This window comes from Pseudopipra pipra, chromosome 2 (assembly GCF_036250125.1).
Source record: "Pseudopipra pipra isolate bDixPip1 chromosome 2, bDixPip1.hap1, whole genome shotgun sequence".
Classification (NCBI taxonomy): Eukaryota; Metazoa; Chordata; class Aves; order Passeriformes; family Pipridae; genus Pseudopipra; species Pseudopipra pipra.
Genome location: NC_087550.1, coordinates 70219402 through 70244674, shown reverse-complemented (window position 1 = coordinate 70244674; position 25273 = coordinate 70219402). Strand labels below are relative to the sequence as shown.

The 25273-nt window shown below is 35.3% G+C and overlaps 1 protein-coding gene across 3 annotated transcripts in view; it reads left to right on the top strand.

The window, feature by feature from the left end:
- RBM26 (RNA binding motif protein 26) overlaps positions 1-25273 on the top strand; it is a 55330-nt gene that overhangs the window by 4996 nt on the left and 25061 nt on the right. For 2 of the 3 annotated variants that reach the window (XM_064645973.1, XM_064645971.1), the window contains exons 2-14: positions 7661-7779; positions 8396-8532; positions 9410-9498; positions 10069-10280; positions 11578-11838; positions 14026-14265; positions 15697-15864; positions 16212-16352; positions 17381-17492; positions 18280-18439; positions 19791-19955; positions 23224-23355; positions 24372-24443. In XM_064645973.1, the coding sequence (XP_064502043.1) occupies positions 7661-7779; positions 8396-8532; positions 9410-9498; positions 10069-10280; positions 11578-11838; positions 14026-14265; positions 15697-15864; positions 16212-16352; positions 17381-17492; positions 18280-18439; positions 19791-19955; positions 23224-23355; positions 24372-24443 (2008 nt within the window). The remainder of the gene's footprint in view (positions 1-7660; positions 7780-8395; positions 8533-9409; positions 9499-10068; positions 10281-11577; positions 11839-14025; positions 14266-15696; positions 15865-16211; positions 16353-17380; positions 17493-18279; positions 18440-19790; positions 19956-23223; positions 23356-24371; positions 24444-25273) is intronic. The other variant, XM_064645972.1, reaches the window with a different exon arrangement.

The following is a 25273-nucleotide window of genomic DNA, read 5'->3' as shown; positions in this document are numbered from 1 at the left end:
GTGAGCATCCTAAGAGTGGTCCTTCTCAGCCACAGTAGTGCTTCAAGATAAAAGATGGATTTTGCTGAATGAGCCTGTCATTCATTTTACTTACTGAACGCTGTAACTTTTTATAGATTTTTTTTTAGTAGCAACGCAACAGAATGGTACAACTGCCTAAATTAGACAAGCTGCACTGCCCAATACACAGTGTACATCTTTCTGCACCCACTCAGTCCTGAAAGTACAAGGCATTTCTCTCAGCCTTTAAACATAGCTGTGTCCACTTTGACTGATATCAAGAACTGAGCAGTATTTTAGTAATTAATCTTCAGGCAACGAAACCAGACTCTGAAATTTAGGTTATTAATTCTCTGGGTCAGACTATGATAAATAACATACTTCTACATGTAATTTCTTTTACAGCAAGACCATTCACTGCCTGGAGGACTTCAGACATGGTCTTGAGGTTTCAGTGTATTGTGGTAGTTGAAATTTGTCAAGGAACTAGTTTCAGGACTTGCAGCACCTCTTTGGTTTGTACATTAATTTTAAAACTGAAGAAAAAAAAAATCCCCATAGTTTTTTTACTATCTTAAAGTTGTGTGCGCATACTAGCTGTGTCCAGAATGAAGTCTCAATTGAGAGTCTTTGCATTAGCTTGAAATAAAGAGGATGAAATATATCCGAAATGGACAAGTAGTGTTTTCACTACAAGGAAACTTTTTGAAAGTTTCTTTTCTGTCTTCAGTCTTCTCCTTCTTCCAAGCAGCTTTTATCACCTGAGTAACTGTGTTCATTTTGTGGAAACTATCAGGTTTATGATTTAACAGCTACAGCATGGGAATTTTTTTTCCTTAGTGCTTCCCTTTCCCTGCCCTATTCCCCCCCCCCAAATTGTAAAAAGGTTACATAATGTATAGTTAAATACTGCTTTTGCGTATTTCCCGTGGGGAATTTGTATACATTTTCCAGATATTTTCACCAGAGGGTAGACCTTGAAATACTAGATTTTTTTCATAGAAGGGACATGTAGAAAATTGGGAATTAGGTTATATTGCCCAAAAGCTTAAAAATATCAAATTCATTTTCTGTGTAATGGTTGAGTTGTTGTCTAATAACTGTAATATTTAATCAGCAGTTTGTTTTGTGATGCCACTGAAATTTTTAGCAAAATAAAGGATTATGCTACTGTTCAACTGGCTTCTCTAGTGTTTGCTACAGCTCCATAGTACCAGACCTGTACCAAATACTGTAGATACTACTTCTTAAAAAATGACCAGAAGTAATTACTCTTGTAAGGCTCCAGTTCAAAGTGTCCAGTTCACTTATTAAGAGCAGACTTAAAGGTTAAATTGCAGCATGAGAAACTTTTTAGCACTGGAAATGTGTTTTTTCTGAGAGGAAAATATTTGGGCTCAGATACATCAGACGTTTCCTCAAGCTAATTATTTAATACATTAGAAGACTTCAGCTTTGTATATATGTAGGAAACCTAGAGTATGTATGTTTACTCATTCTGTGCTTTGTCATGTTAACAAACATTTGAGGAAGGTAAAGGAGCAGGATAGGCAATATTAGTAAGCTATTTAAATATGTGAATTTTTCGGGTATATTATAAACTTCACAACTATCATTCTTGAGTCTGCTTGATGTTTTATAGTTCCTTGTATTTCTTCTTCTTTCTCTTGGTTTAAGAATTCATGACATGGTGGGGTGTTTTGGTTTTGGGGGGGGGTGTGTTTGGGGTTTTTTGTTTGGTGTTGGGTTTTTTTGTTTGGTTTTTTTTTGTTTGGGTTTTTTCTGTGGATCTGAGCATTCAAACAGGAGTTATAACAGCCTTATATTCAATATTTACTTGGTGGAGAGTTCAGAGCCCTGTTGGGGAGACATGCCCAAATGTCTCACTTGATAGTGGAATATTTAATCCACCAGGCTTTCAGATCACTCTTCCCTTTTCGTACCTTTTACATTAAAATTACTCGAACAGCATGCTTTGTGTTTCATTTCAATAAGTTTTTGTACTGATGCTGAAACATATTCTTGGGTACTAACCTGACAAGATATGTCCTCAGCATACTGTATTAAAAGTTTGTCTTTATTCTCTCTTAAGGAGTGAGAGATGCTTCTATTCACTGTCTTTTAAAATTGTTCTTCTGCAATATTTATGTGCAAAGGTATTTTTTTAGTTTAGCTTATCTGCCTTTTAAAATTACTTTTAGGAAAGCCTTTCAGTATAAGCTCTGTGCTAATAAGGGCTTTTGTATGTACAGCTACGCCAGTAACATGTTTTTGCAAACACCTTTAGTTTGTATTCCACATACACTACATTTCTAAGTTAAGACTGATGTCTGTAATTGTGTGGTGATTACAAAAGTCAAAGTGCGTTGTCAGAAAATATTTTATATTTTAAAATATGTAAATCTGAGTATTGGAAATGGATAGATTGAGAAGTGTTTAATGAATTGCGAAGTATTTAAATGAGAAGAAAAGAGACTGTACAGAGGTGAGTTCTCTTCAGCCAAATTACTTTCCCCTTCTCAAATATTCATTATTAAAATATTTAAGGCTTAAAGTTACTTTGACAGTTACAGCTTTTCTCTTCTGGTTTATCTTCTTTATTTGAAATGGTAATTTCATATAATGACTGCAAAACTGGATGAGATCAGAAAAAAAGGATTTTGAACTTTTCTGTGAGCTTTGTTGCAGTTGTGAACTCTTTGTCCTGTGATTGAGCAAGATATTTGATTGGGTATTACTTTCCATTTTGAAGCTTTTATCTACTGCATAGCAGTTTGAGGTATCCATATAATTCTCTGAAGAACATGTAGAGATCTAGCAGGAGAATTCTTCCGTCTTAAATATTGTTTATTAAAGCAGGATTACATGAGCAATCTCCCTTGTTTAATAGACACTGTGTATTCTCTGAGAGAGTACAGACTGCGAAAAAGCATTACCAGAGATAAAAACATTTAGCTCTATCTAACGTACTAGTTACAATCGTATATATTCAGAAGAAAACATGTAAGAAAACATGTTATGGTGTTTAATTGTAGCACACACTGGGATGTACTTGCTGCAGTGGAAATTAATTCAGATTACTTGTGCCAGCTGGTGTTTGTTTGTTTGTTAAAGAAAACATGAAAGTGAAAACAGGAGGAGAAATATGATTACAGATGCTTATTAGTGCTTGCAGCACATGGCTACAAAATGTTGAGGGAATGGAGAATTGGGAGTCAAGGTTGGGAAATATTGTCATTTCAGTGCATGTGAATGTTTTCCTAGTAGCCAGATTTTAGCATAAGAATGAAGTTATGTATCAACTTCTGTCACACTTTAAATGCACAGATTGCATTTCTGCTCAGGACTGTGATGTACCACACCATGTTCAAGTTCAGCTATGGATTCAAACCTATATTTAACAATTGAAAATATGTATCATTCAGTGAGCACTAGAATCAAAATATAAATTTACTTTTAGTTTTGAATGCAAATTAAAGTATTTGAAATGCGTTGGTGGTATTCTAATTTTTCTGAGTTGTCAATTAAGGACTTTATTAATCTTATAATATGCAAAAATATAGTAAGATATATACTGTATGATAAATCCTTGTGCTACACAGTATATTTTGCTGCCATCAGCATGGGTGCCTTTCCTGTTTTCTTTAATCTCACATTACTTGTTACAAAACAGTGTCGACTATAAGAGCATAAAATGCAAGACAAAGAGGTTTAGAATAACTGATACAGCTAGCTCAAAAGGAGTGAAAAATCCACATATGCAGAACACAGATAAAGCAAGCATATTGCATATTATTCACATACAAAGGCTGCTATTCTGTAAGAAAATACTGTCAACTAGAGAACATAAGAACTTGTTTATCAGAAAAACTCAAAGCCTCTGTGATCCAAACCAGCAGATTTTTCACTAAACCAGGGGATGAAGAATTTATACACCATACTTAAGAATTCAGTTTGAATGAAAAAATGGAAAGGAATTGTGTTTAAAAAAAGCAACTCTCCCCCAAACAAAATCATCAAAGATCCAGAACTCTAATAGCTATAAAACCCAGAAATTTTCAGGCAGACCTCCTGTATTCACAGTTTAAATTTCTTTTTTGCTTCATGAGACCAGTTACTCCTCTCTTCCACCGCTTGAAGTTTCTAGCAATTTAATTTTAGCATCATCTGGAAAAAGGGCATTTTATGAGAGTTTGAAAAGGAGTGTAGGTCAGATTATACCTTTGCTAGATCTATCTAAAATACTATTTCCAGAAACAGGCATGGCCTTCACAGAAGTGTGGAGAAGACAGATCAATTGTTTGTGGGTTTTTTCAAGCTTTGAACAACATATATGGAAGAGGAGACTTCTGTTTCAAGTCAGTACTTAAAAAAGGAAGTCAGCCTATGTCTGTATAAAGATCATTTGCAGTTTAATTTTAAAAAGTAAAAAGAAAGCACATTAAATCGTACTGTTGATCTACAGAAGCATCTTCTCCATCTCAGTCTACCACAAAATGCATTGTATTCATTATTGCTTAATTAGTATCAATTTGAAGTAATTCATCTGTTAGTATTTAAAAAGAAGGTATTTGTTGAATAGCCAAAATAAATATACAATTTTAACTTGAAAGCATGTAAGTTCTTCCTGTTGTAGAAATTCTCCTGTACACATTGAAGAATAATAGAATTCAGGACAATTGTTTTTAACTGTTCATATGTGGTTGTCTTGCATAAAGAGTGACAAATGCTAAGACTCTGCCACGGGAGAAAGTGATTGTGTATTTTGGTAATGAAAAGTACATTTTTAGTGGGGATGTTTTCTTGAGACTATCTTGGAGTTGGGTGGATGGAATTCAAGTCCTGGGCTGGACAGTATTGCTAAGGTTTTCAAAGTCATCATGACAGGGAGGGTTGAAAGCACTAATTGTTCATTATTTTTAAAGTTTTTGTTTGTTTGTGTTTTGGAGTTTTGTTTGTTGGTTTTGTTTGGGTTTGGGTTTTTTTTTGGGGGACTGGGGATATTGGAGGTTTTGTCTGTCTGTCTTTGGGGGTGGGGGTGATGATTTGTGGTTTGGATTTTTTTGTTACCTGTTTTGGAGTCTAGGTGGCTTTCCAGAGAAGATTTTCCATTTTCTATCCTGCTCATGAGAGGAATTGCTTTAAACTGAATATGAGGTTGTCATATAGTCAATACTGTAGGAGCTGGAGTATTAAAGTACATTGCAGTAACTAAAAGCAGGGTGTTTTTACTTTCTGGACTGACTCTTGGTTTTTTTCTTGTGGTTTTTGGTTTTTTTTCAGTCTTTTCCCCCCACTAAATTTTGAGTGCATGTGTCATTTAAATAAGTTGTAGCACATTTTTTACAGTGACAGCTGACTGTTTGTATTATCAGATGAGAACTAAATTTGTGAAAATTGAAATAAAAAAAAAATCAGCTTATAATGTTTTATCTGATTTTTGTGAAGAATAGAAAGGTGAAGAAAAACTGCGGATAATCACATGAAAATAGTTGCCTCCCAAAAAATTGTTTTCCTGTTATGATGAAAACAGCACACTAATTTTCCAAGGCATGATTCAGCTTGAAACTGGGAGAGTACTGAAAGTCTCCTGAAGTGCCATTGAAGTTGCATGAAAGAGCGGTAAAAAAAGTTAATAATTTTGCAAATTCAAGGATTAAAAAATTATGAAACGCTGGTCTTAGGGCCTACTGGGGGCTGTACTGAATGAGAACCCTCATTGTGGCCTGTGGTGAAAACTTTTCAGCTTTGGGCTTTTGGATAATCTGCTTGTCTGGTGTGCTGAGGTGCTTGTAGCATTAAAGAGTCTCTGCAGTCGTTCTGCTCTCACTGTGGAAGGTTATGTGCCTGCTTCCAAGATGACTTGTGAGTGCTTGGACAGCATTTTCTTCTGGATAAAGAATTGTTAAATCTGAGTGGGGCAAACCAGATGTAAAAAATTTCTGAAGAATTTTCAGTCAGTGTGCAGTCTGTTTTTTTATTAACAGTATATATTTTCATTTTGTTCGTTCAGTGTGCATGGGTTCTTTTGGAATGTAGACTGTGAACTCCCATGTCCTGTATCTATAAATAATGCAGACTAATACAGAATACTATGGTACATCCCCTAGCATCTCAAGTATCTTTTACAGCATGAAATTCTACTACTGCCTGCTTTCTAGAGGATGCTGAATTACCTTTGAAGCTCTGACCTTTAACTTCAGGGCACTGTGCTGGGCCCAGGCTATCCATAAGATCTCCTGAGAATGGATGCTGACAGATCAGCTTCCTTTGCTTAGTGGATATGTTTGCAGGGGGATGTTGCTTGCTGTGCAGGAGATAAGTGTCTTTGGGGAGGGGTGTTAGGTGGTGCAGTATGGTGATGGATCTGATTTCTTCCAATGTCCAAAATACATGTAATTTCAATGATCAACATTCGGATTGATAATTAAGATCCAGCATTTAAATTTTGTTTATTGTGAAAGGGATTTGGAACTTCTGTTCTATACCTTCATTGTGACTGTTGGACTTCTATGCTAGAACAGTATTTGTGTAATATTCATATTCAGTGCAACTCCCTGACCACAGATTAATTTTACCTGTTTCTCGGTTATTTTTGCTAGAGAGAATGTACAGTTAGGATGCATCATTCCATTTTTTTCCTCTAGTAGTTCTTTAAAATATTAGTACTAATTTTGATTACCACCCAGATAAGCTAGCTGTCTGTCTCATACAACTGATGTGCATCCCTTAAATCCTGCCTGATATTGTGGGGCCCGAAGTCTTCCTTTGGTTTATGCTAAATAACGGTATTTCAGACCAGTGTTCTCACCATTTCATTGGTTACTGTCTTTGAATTATGAAACGTGAAATGGTTTTCTGCAGTAGTCTCACTTGCTTTGGCAGGTTTTACTCTAAAGCACCACTACGAAGTTCATTGTAGATTACTATTTGTGAAACAATATAAAACATACACCAGTTATATTAAATAATGTTCTACTGAATGTGGATGTACGGCTTACTCCGTTGTAAGTTCTTTGTTCATGTGCACGAGTCCATCAGCTTCAACACTGAAGTGCTCTGTACTTAATTTTAGATTGAATTCAGATGCCAAATGGATAATGATCCCTTAATTTCCCTTTATTTTCAGAAACCTCTTAGGGAGGTTTCTGTGATAATGTATGAATTTGGAATTTTGAAACTAAGTTTTTTCAGTTAATCTGCTCTTTATGCTGTTCATATGTAAGTAATAATAAGATTCTCTAGAAGTATATTTGAGTCTCTCTTGAGAGACTGATTCCCCCCCCCTTAACGGTCACTCAGTATTACAGTTGGGATTAGTGATTCCATCTTTGGGAAATTATGGAAGTATTTGTTGTCTTTGTAATTGTTTTTAATACTATTAGGCAGTTGATAATGTTTCACTCTAAATAGTTTATTCTAGTTTGCTCTCGTGTTTTCTGTGCAGTATTGTTAGGAAATATTCTAGGCAGTTGTTCTCTTGAAAAGTGATACTTAGCAATCTTAAGTATCTGGATTCTGTTTTGAAAAACAGCCCTGAGTATTTTTCAATTACTTTGCTAGGAAGTGTTTTTGCCCTGTGTATGTATTGGTCATACCAGTTTCAGATATTATTTCTGTAATTAATTGCCTTTTTTTCTTCTAATTAATCTATTTGCAGATGTGATGCAGATCCATCTGCCCTGGCCAAATATGTACTGGCTTTGGTAAAGAAGGATAAAAGTGAAAAGGAACTGAAGGCATTATGTGTTGATCAGCTGGATGTATTTCTTCAGAAAGGTATGGGCTTTGTCTTAACAATTAAAATTCTGTCTTGTTCAATTCATTCAAACAATCTTTTACCATGGAATTGTGCATTGACCTCTTTATTACCTTTGTTACATTGAAGAATGTAATTCAGTTTTCATGAAGCAATTACAAAAAAACTCAGGTGTATGGCTCATTATGCATAGATCATCCAATTCCAACCCTCCTACCATGGGCAGAGGTGCCACCCACTAGACCAGGTTGCTCAGGGCCTTGTCTAACCAGACTTTGAATGCTTCCAGGAGTGGGGCATTCACAACTTCTTTGGGCAAGTGTTGAAATTCTGTATATATATACCAGAAATATTCTTCCAGATGTTTTATTAAGAAACATTAAATAATTCAAGAATTGAAAACTTTTGTGAAACATTGTCATTGTTGACATGTTTCTTGACTTGGTAAATGTCCTTTTTAAATATAACATTAGGAACAGAATATTTAAGGAAAATACTCTTCATTGTTTTAACTTTTTGCTGAATGCTGGTTTTGGTTGGTTGGGTTTTTTGGTTTATTTATTTATTTATTTATTGTTAGAGCAAGTGTTATTCATGGTTTTGGATAATGGCTATTTGTTTGCTCCTTACTTGTAGAAACTCAGATATTTGTGGAAAAACTGTTTGATGCTGTGAATACAAAAAGCTACCTACCTCCACCAGAACAGCCATCGTCAGGAAGCCTGAAAGTAGAATTTTTTCAGCACCAAGAAAAAGAGACAAAAAAAGAAGAGGTGGGCACTGATTTTAATTTAAATGTACATAATTTTTTCCTCATTCATGTAATTTGCTTATGTGTTTCAGCTTCATAATGTGTACTTATTTATTACTAATAGTTCCACAAATTACATGACAGCATTAAAATATGTCAGAAGATTTGTGCTTGGCACATTGAACACTGCTGCATAGTTTTTCTCAACAGAAGTGGGTGCTTCAAAGGTAAACCAAAGTGGTTTCGACTGGCAAAGGTGAATGAAGTTACTGAGTAGTGTAGGAGTTGCAGTACAACCTAGATCAGTTCTCTGCTCAAGATTGCTGTTGTAGTTATGGTGCCCTTTAATTCACTATAAATCCAGGCTGCCATGAATCCAGGCTACCATTCTAAATGGCAATCCTCATTCCTTCAGCTGCTTGATCCAGGTAGCATCCTTCCATCACAGGTGTGTATGTTGTTCACTGAGCCAGAAGAGTAGGTTTGTGCTTTTCAACAGCAGCCTAGGTTTGCCTACATGGAAGTGTGGGGGTATGAACTGAACCAGATAACCTGATGATGAAGAAAAGACTTTGCTGTCAATTTTTGGATATCCCATCCCAAAACATTAATAAGGTTTTTTTGTCCACCTGTAGCAAAAGCAGGTGTATTTTCATTGCAACGCTATAAGGATGGATTATTCTACTTTATTTTCTCCCAAGCAGTGCTTTGAATATTCCTCGAAATTGAAATCTAATACATTATGAAGATTCCTTAATTATATTAAATGGTAAATGTTTCATTTCAGTGTTACTGTTGAATTTGCTCAACATTTTGAGTTTTTGGTTTTAGTAGGCTGTGCAGAACTCTGGGTTTTAGTATACTTGCGTTTTGAGCTAATGTATATGCTTTGAATTCAGATAGTTAAAGAGGAAGAGCGAGAGAAAAAGTTCTCTAGAAGATTAAATCACAGCCCTCCTCAGTCAAGTTCTCGTTACAGAGATACCAGGTAATAAATTTTGCTTAATCCTTTGTATGATATTAGTAGTCAGATGGGTTTGGATTTTTATGATGTTACTAAATTAAATATTTTCTTTATTGTCACCTAATAAGCCCAAAAAGAAGACTTTTATTGCTCTTATGCATATGTAGTTAAATGGCGAGTATATAAGTAACAGTGTAACCTGTCTGTTGAGTTGTGCACAGCTGTCACGTTTGAGTTTTATAATTCATTTTGATGTTAGATTTGTGGTTTATGTTACAGTACTTACTCTGCTTGGTACTGAGCTTGAATTTTAATTTAGAAGCCTTCCCTTCGATAACTCTTGGTGTTTTCAATTTGGGGAAGATGCAGTATTTGGCAGAAACAGAAATTCATATGTGTTTTAAAAATCTTATGGGTGGTAAAATGAATAAACCAAATTAATTTTAAAATTCTTCTGAGACGAAGGGAATAGCCATAGTTAGATACTATTTATAGCTTTTCTCTAATTTTGCATTGCCATTTCTTGAAGCTTTTAATGGTAGTTAAGATTTAAAATTACAGCTTCATAATTCTCATAATTAATTTCATGTTTAGAAGCCGTGATGAAAGGAAAAAAGATGAACGTTCTCGGAAGAGAGATTATGACAGAAATCCTCCCAGAAGAGATTCCTATAGGGATCGATATAACAGACGAAGAGGGAGGAGTCGGAGCTACAGCAGGAGTAGAAGTAGAAGTTGGAGCAAAGAGAGATTGCGGGACCGTGATCGAGACCGGAGCAGAAGCCGGAGCAGAACACGAAGCAGAGGTACCAACAGTTGGTCTCTAAAATACGGTGAATGTTTCCTACAAAATTTAGATACTAAGCTTAAAAACTATGTTGAAGATGTACTAGAATTTCCTCTGTTGTTCTTGTTTCTTTATTCAAATTTAGGTGAAGAAATAAGGCTTATGGGATAGTGTTCTCAGGGCTTGTTTTCCTCTCTTTCTCTCCATTCTTCTTTAATACCTTTGTGTTGAGATGACTGTGCTGGACATTTTTAAGCATTGTCATAAGAGAGGCAGAAAAATCCAATGTAATTCCATTTCATTTAATTTTAGGGAGGGGCCAAAATCATTACAGTAAATATTTGCATTTCCACATATATCTATAGGACTTAAGGCTTCAGTACAGTAGTTTTTAGAATTAAACTTAGTTAAAAACAGAGCCATTTTTTCAGCTGAAAAGGATGCTTTTTCCCCTCAATAGTTTTTAATGATAAATTGGAAAAGAGCACTGAGAGTCATTTTTTATCTTTGTCCTGTCTTAGACATAACTGTTCTCTTTTAATCAGGATGATTACTGTTTATTTGGTGGTAATATTAGGAAATTAAGAGAATAGTTTGTATGTATTCAGAATAAAAGGTCGTTTTCCTTGCTGTATATACCCAGGAGTGTTCCACACCTGTCAAGCACCATTATTTCCCCTATTGTGACAAAGCTTTGCATGCAACAAATATATGCATTTGAGTGCAACATAAAATGAAGATAAAATTAAGATACAACAATAACAGTGTCTTGAAACATTAAAGATTTGTAACTTTTATAGTGTTTTTGAGTGATGGTTACCCTTTCCTGGTCATTGCTTCCCTTTATTCAGAAAAACTTTCTGTCTGAAGTTCGTAGAATATGTGCATCACTAAAGAAGATGTACTCTACCTGAAGTTAAATAGGGTATCTGCTCTACTGTGGATATAACTGTTATTAAAATACCCCCCATATCTGACTAGGTACTTCTCAGGTTATTATTTTTCTGATTAAACCTTTGGAATGTAGAATCATGGAATAATTGAGGTTAGAGGAGACCTCTGAATGTCATGCAGTTCAACACCCTTTCTCAAAGCAAATAAACTGGAGCAGGTTGCTTAGGACCAGTTGGGTTATAAATAACTCCAAGGATGGAGACTCCACAGGCACTTTGGGCAACCTGTAAAACATTTCAATTATCATGTGTTTTGAGTTGATATGGAGTAAAAATACTTACACAGGTTAGTGGCTACTTCTGCTGAAAATGTGCAGAAGGAATCATCCAATATAATTTTTATTTTTATTTTTTTTGTTACAGAGAGAGATTTGGGAAAGCCAAAATATGACATGGATAGAACAGATCCATTAGAGAACAATTATACTCCAGTTTCTTCTGTGACAAATATTTCATCTGGCCACTACCCTGTCCCTACACTGAGCAGTACTATTACTGTTATTGCTCCTGCTCATCATGGAAACAACACTACTGAAAGCTGGTCGGAGTTCCATGAAGAGCAGCTGGACCACAACTCCTACGGAAGACCTCCGCTGCCAAAGAAACGCTGTAGAGATTATGACGGTATGTCTGTAGTTTCTTAATTGTTTCCTATAGCTATGATTAGCCCCTTTCTGAAAAGATTGAGGTAATTTACTTTTCTTTTCCTTATCCTCTCTATTGCAGTGGTTTTTTTCTATTACACAATTTTTGAATGCAAATTTTGTCCCACTCCTTATTAAATTTAGACAGCTTGCTTTGTTGGTGTTTGAATATTTATTTTAGTTGCTAGAATTATTTTATAGAGATGAAAAATACTATATTTATATTGAAAAGTTATTAAAAAAATCTGGTTTTACATAGGTTTTCCGTCTTATGTCATGTTCCAGCCAAGTACTGTATTTGATAGTTTTGACCTTACTGATTTCATTGTTTTTTATTCTATCTTATCTAAGAGACAATTTTCAACCAGGAAGTTCTAGAGCTGAAACTTCCTAGGCTCATGTTAGCCCACTATTTTTTTCTGTGTAGATGTTTCTTAAGACTGACTTGGGTTTTTTTTTTTTTTTTTTGCTTATCTGTGCCTTACGCTTTCATTTTGAATGTCTTGTGCCAAACTCCGCACTAAAGGCTGCACTGCAGCTGGCAGTGCTTTAGCTAAATTCAGCCAGTCAACCTGTTAGCTTAGGAGAGTTTAAATTTCCCCATAAAGTTTTTTCTGAAGGTTTTGTTGTTGTTGTTGTTGTTGTTGTACCACAATGAGAAGTTTAAGATCTGGGCCAGTTTACATTCAGAACTCCGATCAGAATTTTTTTTTTTAAGTAAAGAAAATGGGAGGCTGAAGTCTCAAGTGTTGGCAGAGTTGTACTTGTGAAGAGTAGCTTTGCCAGTGTACAGTACAGCAATGCTGTGGAACGAGTCGAGTTGTAAGAGTGTAGTTTTGTTTTGAAATTTTCTCTCTTCAGTAGCTAACTGGTTCAGTCATACTACTCTTCCTACCTGCACTTTCACATTTTGAGCTTGACCCTTTGCAGAACTTCTGTTTTTCTTTAACATTTCAATTTATGTGTTCTATAACTCTTACTGAAGCTGCTTTTCCACATCATATTTTGAGTAAGTGGACCCTCAGCTTTCTTCCTTATTTACCAGAAAGTGTTTTGACCTTTTCCCCTGTATTGCATTGACTTGTATTGTGGTGTTTGTTAGTTTGTTTTTGGGGGGGTTGTTACTAAACAGGTAATCTAGACCAGTTTGGGTTAGAAGGACCCTTTAAAGGTCATCTAGTCTAGCACCCCTGCAGTGAGCATGGTGGTCTTCAGCTAGTTCCTGTTCCTAAGAGCCCTGTCCAACCTGACCTTGAGTATTTCCAGGTATAGGACATCTACCACTTCTCTGGGCAAGCTATTCTGGTGTTTCTCCACCCTCGTCATCATTATTTTTTTCTTATATCGAGTCTGAATCTACCCTCTTTTAATTTAAAATGACTACCCTTGTCCTATCACCACAGACCCTACTAAAAAATTTCTTGTAGTCCCCTTTTAAGTATTTGAAGGCTGCAATGAGGTCTCTCCTGAGCCTTTTCTTTTACAGGCTGAACAACCCCAACTCTTTCAGCCTTTCTTTGTAGGGAGAGGTGCTTCAGCCCCTCTGATCATTTTTGTGGCCCTTCTCTGAACTTGCTTCAATGTTTTGCTTGTGTGTAAAAGAAAAGAAGTCAATGTATATTAATTTTAATCATATATGTGTTTAATATTTACATATGTATGCATATATTCACATAATACATACATATGTAAATAACAATTTTTTCCCCTCTTACATAATCGTATTAAACTATAGCAAAATATTCTAATTGCAAAAGAGAAAAAAAATTGATTTTGTCATGTTGGAATTTTATAACATTAACTTTACAGAGGTTTCTCAATCCCAGTGTCTGTGCTTATTACTTAGAAACAATGTGATTTTGTTAATGTGATGACATTTAGATTTCATTCTTTGTTTTTACCATTTGTTACAATTCAGTGCAAAATTATTTCTTCAAGAAAAATTGAACTGCTGTATTTATTCTGCTAGAATGTTGCTGCAATCTTCCCGAGTGCTGACTCTTAACAATAAAGTTAAATGGTCAATTTCATTTTCTAATCTAAGTTTCTGCTGGTCTGCGAAGCTCTTAATTTACAAACTGCCGCATTTTACATGGAATGTCTCGTATCAACTCTGAATCAAGCTACAGCTGTTGAATACTAACAGCAATTCTTTTTGATGTTTCAGAAAAGGGTTTCTGTATGAGAGGAGACATGTGCCCTTTTGATCATGGAAGCGATCCCGTAGTGGTAGAAGATGTGAATCTTCCTGGCATTCTGCCTTTTCCAGCACAACCCCCTGTTGTTGAAGGACCACCTCCTCCTGGACTTCCTCCCCCTCCACCAATTCTGAGTCCTCCTCCTGTTAACCTTAGACCTCCAGTACCACCACCAGGCCCCTTACCACCTAGCCTTCCACCTGTAACAGGTAATTTAAAAAGATTAAACCTCATTTTTTAGTAGAAAAACCTGGATGTTACTTGAGTTGTATACAGTGCAAAACGCTGTTTTCAAGAATACAAACTGTACTTTAGAAGGTTGTACTATGCTCTATTATAGTATAGCTTACCTCAAAATGATTCTTTTTGATGATAGTTGTTGCAGAGTTGGTTGTTGTAAAATTTGCATGCTAAATGTGAATCCTGAATATGAAGTAATATTTTAATTGTATTTGAGCCAAACCATGGCATGGCAAAACTCAGTTCCTTGAATGTTATAGGAGAAGTTGTCTGAAATTGACTGCTGCTACAGAAGGAGGGAAAATCCTGGAAACAACAGATATTGTTTCATTCCTACTAATAAATTTAAAGATAATTCGTGACCACATCAAATTTACACCTGAAAATGTCATTTGGGATTAATTTTGAAACTAAACTTGTAAAGTAACTAAGAAAAATTCTCCATCTTGTTTACTCTTTCATTGGAAAGTACTTTAGCTGGAGCACTAAAAATTATGTGAAGACTTATGTGCCTGTCTTTCTTTTATAAAATAGCAGTTCAGTATTCAGTTCCCTCGGGTGGTTTAAAAGCTGCTATGTTACTTTTATGTGATTATTCCTTTCTCTCTTTTTTTATTAACTCAGATGTCCCACTTGGTAAAATTATTCAGGAATAATTGATATTTGATATTGCTTGGAGGTTTCTTAAACTCTTTTAATTTCCTGCTGATAGTATACTGAATATAAATGAATGCATTTATTTCACTTAGTATAGGGTGTAACTTTTTGGGGTGATCAGTTCTACCTTGCATGCTATTTTCAGGTCTGCTTGGGAAGTCCAAATATATGACTGTATATCTTTTTCCAAAACCTGATTTTGCCAATGAATAAACTGAAGGTCAGGCTTGACTACTTAGCTTTGAAAGTATTGCATTCCCTGTTGTCAAAAAAGTCAAACCAACCAAACAAAAAAAGTCCCTCCATTTAAAGAAGAGTTCCACCAGAGCTGAAGGTTTCTTTTTTGGGTGTTTGGAAGAATAATTGCAATCAAGTCAGTTATTGATTATTTTTGTTATATTAAAAATATTGATTTTATATTAAAAATAAGAATTGTTTCTTTGACAAGTTTTATAGAGCTTTAAAATTCTTCTATTGGTAAAGCTAAATACTGGGTTAGCAATTCAATTTTGCTTGTAGAAAGAAGATGTTTGGAGAAATGTTAAACAATTCAAATGCTTTTCTCTGTAATCCAAGTTCCGAGTCATTTGCTGTTGGGAGTGGTTTCTTGTGAATTTCTGGTACAGCATCATGTCTGCACTTGTGCCCTTTTTTCTTAAATAGCCTTAAAAACATTACACTTGAGTGTAGTGAAAGTGTAGTGGATAGTAAATGAATGCAGTGTTTTCCTTTGTTTTTCACAGGACCACCCCCTCCACTTCCACCCTTACAGCCTGCTGGCATGGATGCCCCCCCAAACTCAGCAACTAGCTCAGTTCCTACTGTTGTTACAACGGGTATTCATCACCAGCCGCCTCCTGCTCCACCCTCTCTTTTTACAGCAGGTGTAGTACTGAGGCTTTGCCCACAAGGTTTGCTAAATAGAATAACATTGATTCATATTATACTGTACTTTATAGAGATTATATAGTTTGGAAGAATAAGTTTGTGTTGTTTAAACTGTGACAGTAACTTAACGTTCTTTTTTTCAGACTTAGTTAAGGATGAAAGTAAAATTTACATATAAAATGTGAATCTTGACTGTAGAGTAGTATTTTCATTGTGTTTAAGCAGAAAACTTGGCACGACAGTTTTTTATGATAGTAGTTATACAGCTTTTTATTGTAATTGTATCTTGTAATTAAATGAAATATTATATTTGAAACCTTAGGGGTTTTAACTGCAATTTATTTTAATTAGACAATTTCTTTGTTACCAGAAACGTATGACACAGATGGCTATAATCCAGAGGCTCCAAGTATAACAAATACTTCAAGACCTATGTATAGACATAGAGTACATGCCCAAAGACCAAATTTGATAGGACTCACATCAGGTGATATGGATCTACCACCCAGAGGTATGCTCTTAAAGCTATAGTTACTTAGTTTAGCTGGTTTCCTTATATTAAAGAAGATCAAGGGAGTTTTCAGAGAATGTAATACTGGAAAACATTGCATTTTTTAAAAAATCTTCTGGAGTTGAGACATTTAATTGAATAGGGAAGTATGTTTATAGTTGCTTTGTGTGTGCATTTTTACAGGTAAAATTAAATCTCTTGCTAGAGTATTGCACAGTTTACACTGAGCTGTAATAACTAGTCACTTTGTATATCTTTTGTACAGAAAATGTTAAGGTTTCTGTAACAGAATCTTAATGTGATTTTTGCTGCAGAGAGGAAGGAGTTTTTTATGTGGTAGCAGACAGTTTTATGCATGAATAATCTTAACCTCACAGTTCCTGTGGCCCTGTGAAGAAGCAGCAGCATGCAGAATGGGAAAGGAAGAGGGATAAAACCATTTTTAATGTGGTTTTTATTTGCATTTGTATGTATTTCTGTTTAATCTTACTATGTTTCTGTTGGTGTATTTTCAGTGAGGAGTCCCCCAGTGTGATTCCTGTTCTTCAGCAAAAGTGACTCCTTTCCCACTCCATCCATAAATCTTGCTCCTAGGTCTTATGCCCCAGAGTACTGTGCATTTCCTATCATGACTGTTTTTGTGTGTGCCATCTAATAGTAGAATGGAGGTGTTAGCAGAAGTGGTGTGAGCCTCAGAGTATTGCATGGGACCTTGTGAATCATTGTGAATCAGAGTGCAGTCATCTTGAGGCAGATGCCTTCTGTCACACCTCTTTTGTTTTCCTTATGTGGGATGTTACTGTGACAAAATGAGTGCTATTAGCTATTTGGATCTGTCACAGGATCTGTTGATAGTTAAGAAAAAAAGTCGGTGACGAAGATTTGATTCAGTTAGAACAAGGATCATAGTAATTTCAAAATGAACAGTTGTGCTTTTCAGTGCAAATTCAATGTGAGCAGAATACTTTTTTGCAATTAAATACACAGAAAATACAAAAAAAGAGTAAAATCTTCTCATCTATTTACAGAAAAACCTCCTAATAAAAGTAGTATGAGAATAGTGGTAGATGCTGAATCCAGGAAAAGAACAATTGGTGCAGGGGATGGTGGAATTCCTGCAAAGAAGACTTGGTTTGACAAGTGAGTGATCATTAACACAAGGTTGGCTTAATAGTTGAAATTTTGTGAACCTCTACTGTAATCTGAAACATATGTATATCTCTATAAATGGCAAGCAAGTTAAACTGTGAGTATGTTGATAGTACTAAAATAAATCACACTGTAGTGTGATCTGTATTTGACTCTCTTCTCTCAAAGGCTGTATACAGATAGATGAAGTTGCTTTGGGTTATACTAAGATCTCTCCTTGAAAGCTGTAATGATCTAAGAAACAGGAAAGCTGCAGTTAGACATGACTGATTTTAGTTGTGAAATGTGAATTTTATCATTGCTATTTTGGTTTGAATTGCCAGGTATGTTACTGAGAAAAAACACAAGGTGCAGTGCTTAGTGACCAGGTGTCACCTGACGGGGCAGAAGTTTGGAAGAGTTTTTAAGAGATTGTTGGGACTGAGGAGAGCCTTGAAGTAATAGTTATTTGAAATGGTAGTGGGGAGATTTCATGGAATAGTTAAGAAATAGTTTTTGGAGAGAAGCAATGTGGAAGTCAAGAATTACTGACACGAGCAAATAAATGTGAATTATCTCTCAGATTTATGTGCTGAGCTATGCTGAGAATATCAATGGGGAAGACAGCAGGTGTATGGGCCTATGTGCTGTACTCTTCTACACTTTTCTAAAATTGCATGTTTTTTAAGTCTGCAGATCTTTGTGGTTCATACACATGTACTCCTGTGTAAGTGTATACAATTTAACACGTGTTTGCTAGCTTGCTATGGATTTCTGGCTTGATTTTTATTTGTTGCAGGCAAAATTTTAACAGAACAAATAGTCCAGGTTTTCAGAAGAAAGTACAGTTTGGAAATGAAAATACAAAGCTTGAATTGAGAAAAGTTCCCCCAGAACTTAACAATATCAGCAAACTTAACGAACACTTCAGTAAGTTTGGAAACTTAGTCAACCTGCAGGTAAGAGTCAACAAAGAGAAAGCAGTATGTTTTGATTTAAAGATAGCAGTAGCTGCTAAAAGGAGAATGCCAGTTGTTTTTTTCCTGGTTCCCTAAAAGTTTTCATTATTTTCCTAACTTGTTTCCTAAAGATGATCTCATTGTTTTTAATGGAATTGCCATTGAAGAAGCAGAAATTATTTCGAACAGCTGTGTTTCTCACAGATAAGACTTTTAAGATGCATTGTTTAAAACATTGAAAATTGACTGCATTGTTTTTTCTTGACCCATTTTCTCAAGTTTGACTCCGATATTGTAAACCCTCTGTAAATATGGAAAACCTTTATTTCTCCTCCAGAAAGCAGTCCCTGTGATACAATTGCTTTCTAGTCCCATAGTAATGATGGTTTTTCCTTTATAAGTACTTTGTGGTTTATTGGAGTCACCCACAGAAATAAGCAAATAATTAAAGAAAGATAGGAAAGAGATGAAAAAACTAGGGCCTAACTTAGGCTGATGTTACATATTGCTGGCTGCATGTGTAATGCCAGTATTTCATACCCAGTCTCTAAGCTACTCAGTCTGATCTTCTGCTGTGCTTCATTATCAACAAGTTTCAGATGGTAGCTTGTGTTTTTCTGTATGCTTTCCTGTTTGCAGTGAGAGCTGGAAGGAAGAATGGTTTTGTGTGTACTGATACAGTACAGAGTAAACCTTCTATTCCTGTCCGAACACTGAGGGATATTAAATCCCACTTACTTGCTGCTAAATATTTCTTAAGCCTTTCTGTAGATTTACCTAAATATGTGGGTGTATTAGCAGGAGTATTATTCAGTAAGGCAGGTAAAATAGTGTTGTAGATGTGTATAGAGAGCCAAGATATGCATGAAGATATTACAAGCTCTGCTCTTCTGCAAAGGGTATAATCTTGGCCTTAGAAGCTAAAATAATGTGCTAATGGTCAAAGGAGGCAAACCAAAATGAACTTTGCTGTCTAGCTCTGACAGTAGGTAGGACATTTTTACTAACTGACTCCTATATTTTTTGTAGCAATTTTCTTTACTTCAGGGATGCTTCCTTTTGTCTTTCAAACTACTTATATTTGCAATTAGAGATACTGGTTGACTGTTTGGGTTTGCTTTACTTTGTTTGGTTTTTTTAACTGTTCCTAAAGTTTGTTAACGTAATGTCAAGGTGGCTTTTGACACCAGACTTTTCAAACAGAATCATGAATGGGAAGTATTTATCTAATGGCCTGTATTGGGCTTAAATTGTAAGCTTCTAAGTTTAGAAACTAATGATTTTATGATAATCTAGACACAAATGAAAATCCTACATATGGTAAGTTTTGTTCTTCTGTTTTAAATTTTAGGTTGCATATCAAGGTGATCCAGAAGGTGCCCTTATTCAGTTTGCCACACATGAGGAAGCAAAGAAAGCTATATCAAGTACAGAAGCAGTATTAAATAATCGTTTTATAAAAGTTTATTGGCATCGAGAAGGCAGTGTACCGCAAATCCAAACTACCACACAGAAGGTGGAGGATCTAAGTCTGTTCTATGTAGAATATTATGTAAAAAAGAATATTCTAAACTTTTTAAAAAATATTTATATCAAGTAAACTAAGTCCTTTTGAAATAATGACTACTTCATGTAATTCATTTCCAAATGTTATTCTTTAATTGTAGATTCTTTGACCTCGTATGCAAGGTTGATTAGCAAGATAAGACCAAAGGCATTTAAAGAAAGCCTTTGGTGACTTATGGAGAATTTCACTTTGTTGTTGTCTGATGTGAAGCAAGATTTGATGCATCTTTCTGCTGAATAACATCTATTTTGCTTTAATTAGTATAGACTTTTTTATTTCTTTTGGTGAGCGTAAGAAAGTTACATATCTTCTCTTGGAAGATGATATCCTTTTTCCTCCAAAAGGTGCTATTTTTTACTCTTTTTCATAAAGAGACTAATTCTGTGGGAGTGGACCAGGGATATTTTTAAGTAGGGAGGTAGTTGCTGATCTCCCTGATATACAGTGACAGAATGTGTGGGAATGGATTGAAGATCTATCAGAGGAGGTCCACACTGGACATGAGGAAGCACGTCTTTGCCGAGAGAGTGATCAGCCAGGGGAACAGGCTTCCCAGAGAGGTGGCTGATAGCCCTAAGCCTGTCAGCAATTTAAGAGGTATTTGGACAGTGCCAGACAGCAACCTGCTTTAACTTTTGGTCAACCACTGGAAGTGACCAGACAGTTGGACTAGATGATCATTGCAGGTTCCTTCCGACTGAAATACTCTATTCTACATTTTTTGGTTGAATCACAGTGGAACACTTATTGGTAGTTGTCATGTTTGTAGTAGCGTTGGGAACACTTTAAAAAATACAACAGCAGTTACTGTTGTGAAGTGTAGATTCGTAACCTGTAGCAAGCCAAATCAGATTTGTCAGCAGGGATAGTGGCTCTACTCAAACAGAAGAGGAACCTCGGGTTCTCCCAGGCTGTGTAGGTTGTTGCATGAGAGTCTTGTCGGTATCCAGTGTAGCAAGTCTTTGGAAATACTTGAGTATCCTGCTTTATTGGATTTGCTGTCAGTGTGGAACAACACATTCTGCATTTTTAAAATATGAGGCAGGCTCTATATAAGAAATGTTCACTTATTTATGTATGCTGATATAATGTATGAATGAGTTGTTAGAGGATTCTTTCAGTTGCTGCTCTAAGTCGAGAATTCCCTCTTTCTCTTGATGGTGTATGTCATCATTCAGAATTGGTGACCCAATTTTCCATAGCAGTCCTGCTGTACAGCATTTTAAGTTTCCTTTCTCTCCTTTTGTAATAAGTGCCCTGATGTCTACCTAAAAAAATGCAGTTTTAATGACACCTGTCTCGCTGTCAGGTTATCATTGTTTAGATTTTATAAATATCCTTGATACTTGGTCAAAAAAGCTGCTTACTACTCAAAATGGTATTTTCTGAGCTTGATTTCCATCTCCTCAGCCAGAAGAGGGCAGTGCAGTATGTCGTTTGCATTCCTACAGATATTCCCTCTTGCTCAAAGGATAGCTTGGACTATGCTGTCATCTTATTTGCTGATTATGCTATCCAGCTTGGACTATTAACTATGTATTTCCAAACAAATATCTGATTTATATATTTGTTATTTTAAATAGTGCCATCACTTTTAGTGGTGTTACTAGCTTCCCAGCACACCACCTTTAGCCAGTTAACCTTGATGGTTTGAAAATAATTTCTCCGTAGTAGCAGGGAAGTGTTCCTGCCTCACAAAGAAGAACCATTCAGCATGGGTCAACAGACTACAGTTTGAAGTCTGTTATCGGCAATAGAAGGCACACAGAGACAAGAAAAACTTGTTACAGGAAATTAAAGTTCTAAGTGCAGTGCTTCTACCCCAAAATGTAACAGTTATCAAATTGTTGAATCAGTAAAGAGGTATTTTTACTTCATAAGCCTTTCAGGAGCATGAATATTTACTTCTCTTTTCATTGAAATTAATATCTGGTGTCATACCTACAAGTAGTATGAAAACTCTTCTTACAATTCTTCACATACTATAAGTATTTGAATTTTTTCAAGATTTTTTTCTTAATTAATTTCACCTGTATTTATAATGGTTTCAACCAGATTTTGTCTGTCAGGTACCAAAGACAGGCTTTTGAATTTTCTTCAGTGTAAAGTCAGTTGGCTTTTAAGTTGTCCCTTCAGTAGTATATGGTCCAGCACAATTGCTTGAGCACTGCTATTTCATCAGCAGGAGTACTTTCGAAAATATTTATTGTAGAATTTCTGAAAGAGTGGAACTACTTAGATAAAGATGATGGGAGTCAACCATAATAAATCATCAAATAAAAGGCTTCTGCCAAGAAGCTGAAATAATGTAGTCTCCTCATCTGAAGTAGATAAAACAGGAAATTCTGGACTTAAAAGGCAGCACAAAGAGATTTAGGTTAGATATTAAAAAAACATTTTCTAATGCCAAAGGATACTGAAACGCTTTTGCCTAAAGAGGTGACAGGACCTCTTTCATCAGAAATCTGTAAGAACTAGATAGATAGATACTGACAGTAGTGGCATAACTGACTTTGCCCTACAGTGGAGAAATGGATTAGGTGACCTCCTGAGGGTCATAAATATGACAATAAGTTTGCTTGGAAGCATATTTTTTCAGTCTTAAGTGTTTAATGTTTTTGTCAAAAAAAAAAAAAAAGGAAAAGTGTTAGCTGTCAGAGTATATCCATGGAAGGTTCAAAGATTAGCTGCTTTTCTTTTTCCTGTGACTGCATGTTTCTATATCCTTTTTTTTTTCTATTTTGTCCACATTAAACACATAGGAGATGAAAAGTGATACATCACTGTAAAAAGTGGGAGGCTTTGTAATACAAGTTTGTATTCTGCCTTTTCATAACTAAATGGTTGATGATAAGAGAGTTGTAAGAGGAATCAGAAGACTGCTTCTTACTTTTTAGTCAGTCCTAACAAGTAGGATCTAAGTTAGTCTGAGTAGATGTGATAAATCAGAGTTGTTTCATCACCTTTGTGAGCTGCAAGTGCAAAATAGATGTTATGGCTGTTTGTGCTACACAGATATTCAGTATAACATAATAAATCTCATGAAGCTTTTATTTTTCCTATGAGGTGAAAAAGCCATTGAATGATAGAAAGGAAGACGTGTAAATGTAAATGCCGTTGCAGTAATTTCATTGTGTACTTATTGAATGATAAATGTAGCAGTCTTTTGTTGTTAATATGGTGATGTGCTTTCTTGGGGCCGGGGTTGGTGTTACAGGTAATACAACCCTTAGTTCAGCAACCTACTTTACCAGTAGTGAAGCAATCGGTGAAGGAGCGACTGGGTCCGGTACCTGCAAGTAATATTGAACCTGCAGAAGCACAGAGTGCCAATACAGAAGTCACTCAGGTGCGTATTATAGTAAGAAATTCAGTTGCCTGTTTTTCTTTCTGTGATAGGTTCCATAGTGTATGAATGTATCAGTTACAGTTACTCTCATAGTGCAAGTACACATTTACTACTTCTAAGTGCATCTAATTGTATTATGAATGGTGTTTTCATATTAAAGTTTTCCTCAGTGCATGATACTTGGCTTTTTTACTTGAGCACGGTACTTAATTTTTAAGTATATTAGCTTTTTGCTGTATTGAAAAACTGAAAGGCTCTGAATATATTTCAGTATTGTTGTGTTTAATTGCTCGTTTCAGATTTCAAATTCTATCCAAAGAACTAAAAGCTGTCTTCTTTTTTTTTTTATATATTTTATCTGTTAAGCAGCTAAAACCATTAGAGACCGATGGTCACCATCTAGAAATGTTTTCAGAATTTGTACATCAACCCTAATACAAGGAAGAATGTAGTTGCAATATCAGTGCGAATAATGACAGACTCTGACATGTCAGTCCCATTAGAAATAACCTTTAATTTTTTATTCTGTTAGAAATATTTCATTATTAGCATTGTGCCACTACTGTAGTTTTACTTCTGGAAAGTAAGACCACCACATTTCAGAACACATTTGTAGTTTGAATTCAAACAACAGATTTCTGCAGTTGGTGCCTGCAAATAGCAGGTTATAAAATACAAGAACTGTAGTGTATTTAAAAGAGCCCATGCAGATAATCCTCTTCTAGCTGGCACGTTTTTGACTTCTTGCAAACAATATGTAGTATAATCTTTGATTCCAAATTTGGCTTTATCTTTGTCTTATCCAATCTGTAGACTTCTGTTAACTGCAAAATCAAATATCTAAAATAAATTTTATCAACTGCTTAAATATTTTTCTTGTATTGTTGCTTAAAAGTCTGTGGTTTTATTAGTTAAATTTTTTTTCTAAATTGCTAATATTTGTAGTTACAAAGGAAACAGTAAAATATTCTTAAAGTAAAGTACATTTGAACTATAATTTTGCTTTGTTTTCTTAGAATGTGACTAAATTATCTGTGAAGGATAGACTGGGTTTTGTGTCAAAGCCAGTTACTCCAACAACTGAAAAGGTAAGAGAATGTCTCATATTCTCTCATATTTAATTTCAGTAGAATTAATTTTTTTTATTGTGTCAATATTAAGTTTGTTTCATAACTATGAATAAGTTCATTTGTTCAAGATTAGTTTTAGGAAGTATAATATATCAGAGCTCAGTGGATAGCTAAATGATTATAAGAAGAAGAAAACATGCTAGGACAGAAACAGCTATTCTGTGGGTTTTGTTTTAATATAGTAGGTTCCTTTTATTCAGTCATGAAAATAACTAGATATGTTCCATAGTCCTGAGTTGTTTAGAAGTATACAGAAATAAATTTTAAAAATAAATAAATTTTGACACTATATATGAAACTATAGAAAGCAGTTCTATAAAAATGTTTCTGGACTTCTGTGCCCCTTAAAAGGTGATGCTGTAAACATTTATCCTCTTATTTGGTTTTACAATTTGCAGTACTTGTGAAAAGATAAAAGTGGAAATTTATCAGTATAGAAAGGACAAAGAGAGATAAAGTGGGAAAGGTGTGCCTGAGTTGTGCTTATGAGTTACTTATTTTGCCCAGTGGTTCCAATTTTCAGAATACAAAGTTGTGGACACGTTTACTTTAGTAGCAAAGTTTTTTAATGCTTATTTCCAGATCTGTTTAGCACTTTAGGGGACGGGCTTCCACAGTGTTTATAACATTCATTTGAGAAGAGTTGTAGTAGAAGGACAGCAAGTCTTACTCTGTAAAAGGATTCCTCTGCCTAGGTACATATCTTTTCTATTGGGAGTTGCCTTGACCTGAAATAAATGAAGCATCTGCTGCATTTACCCCTACACACATCCCCCACCCCTTTTCAG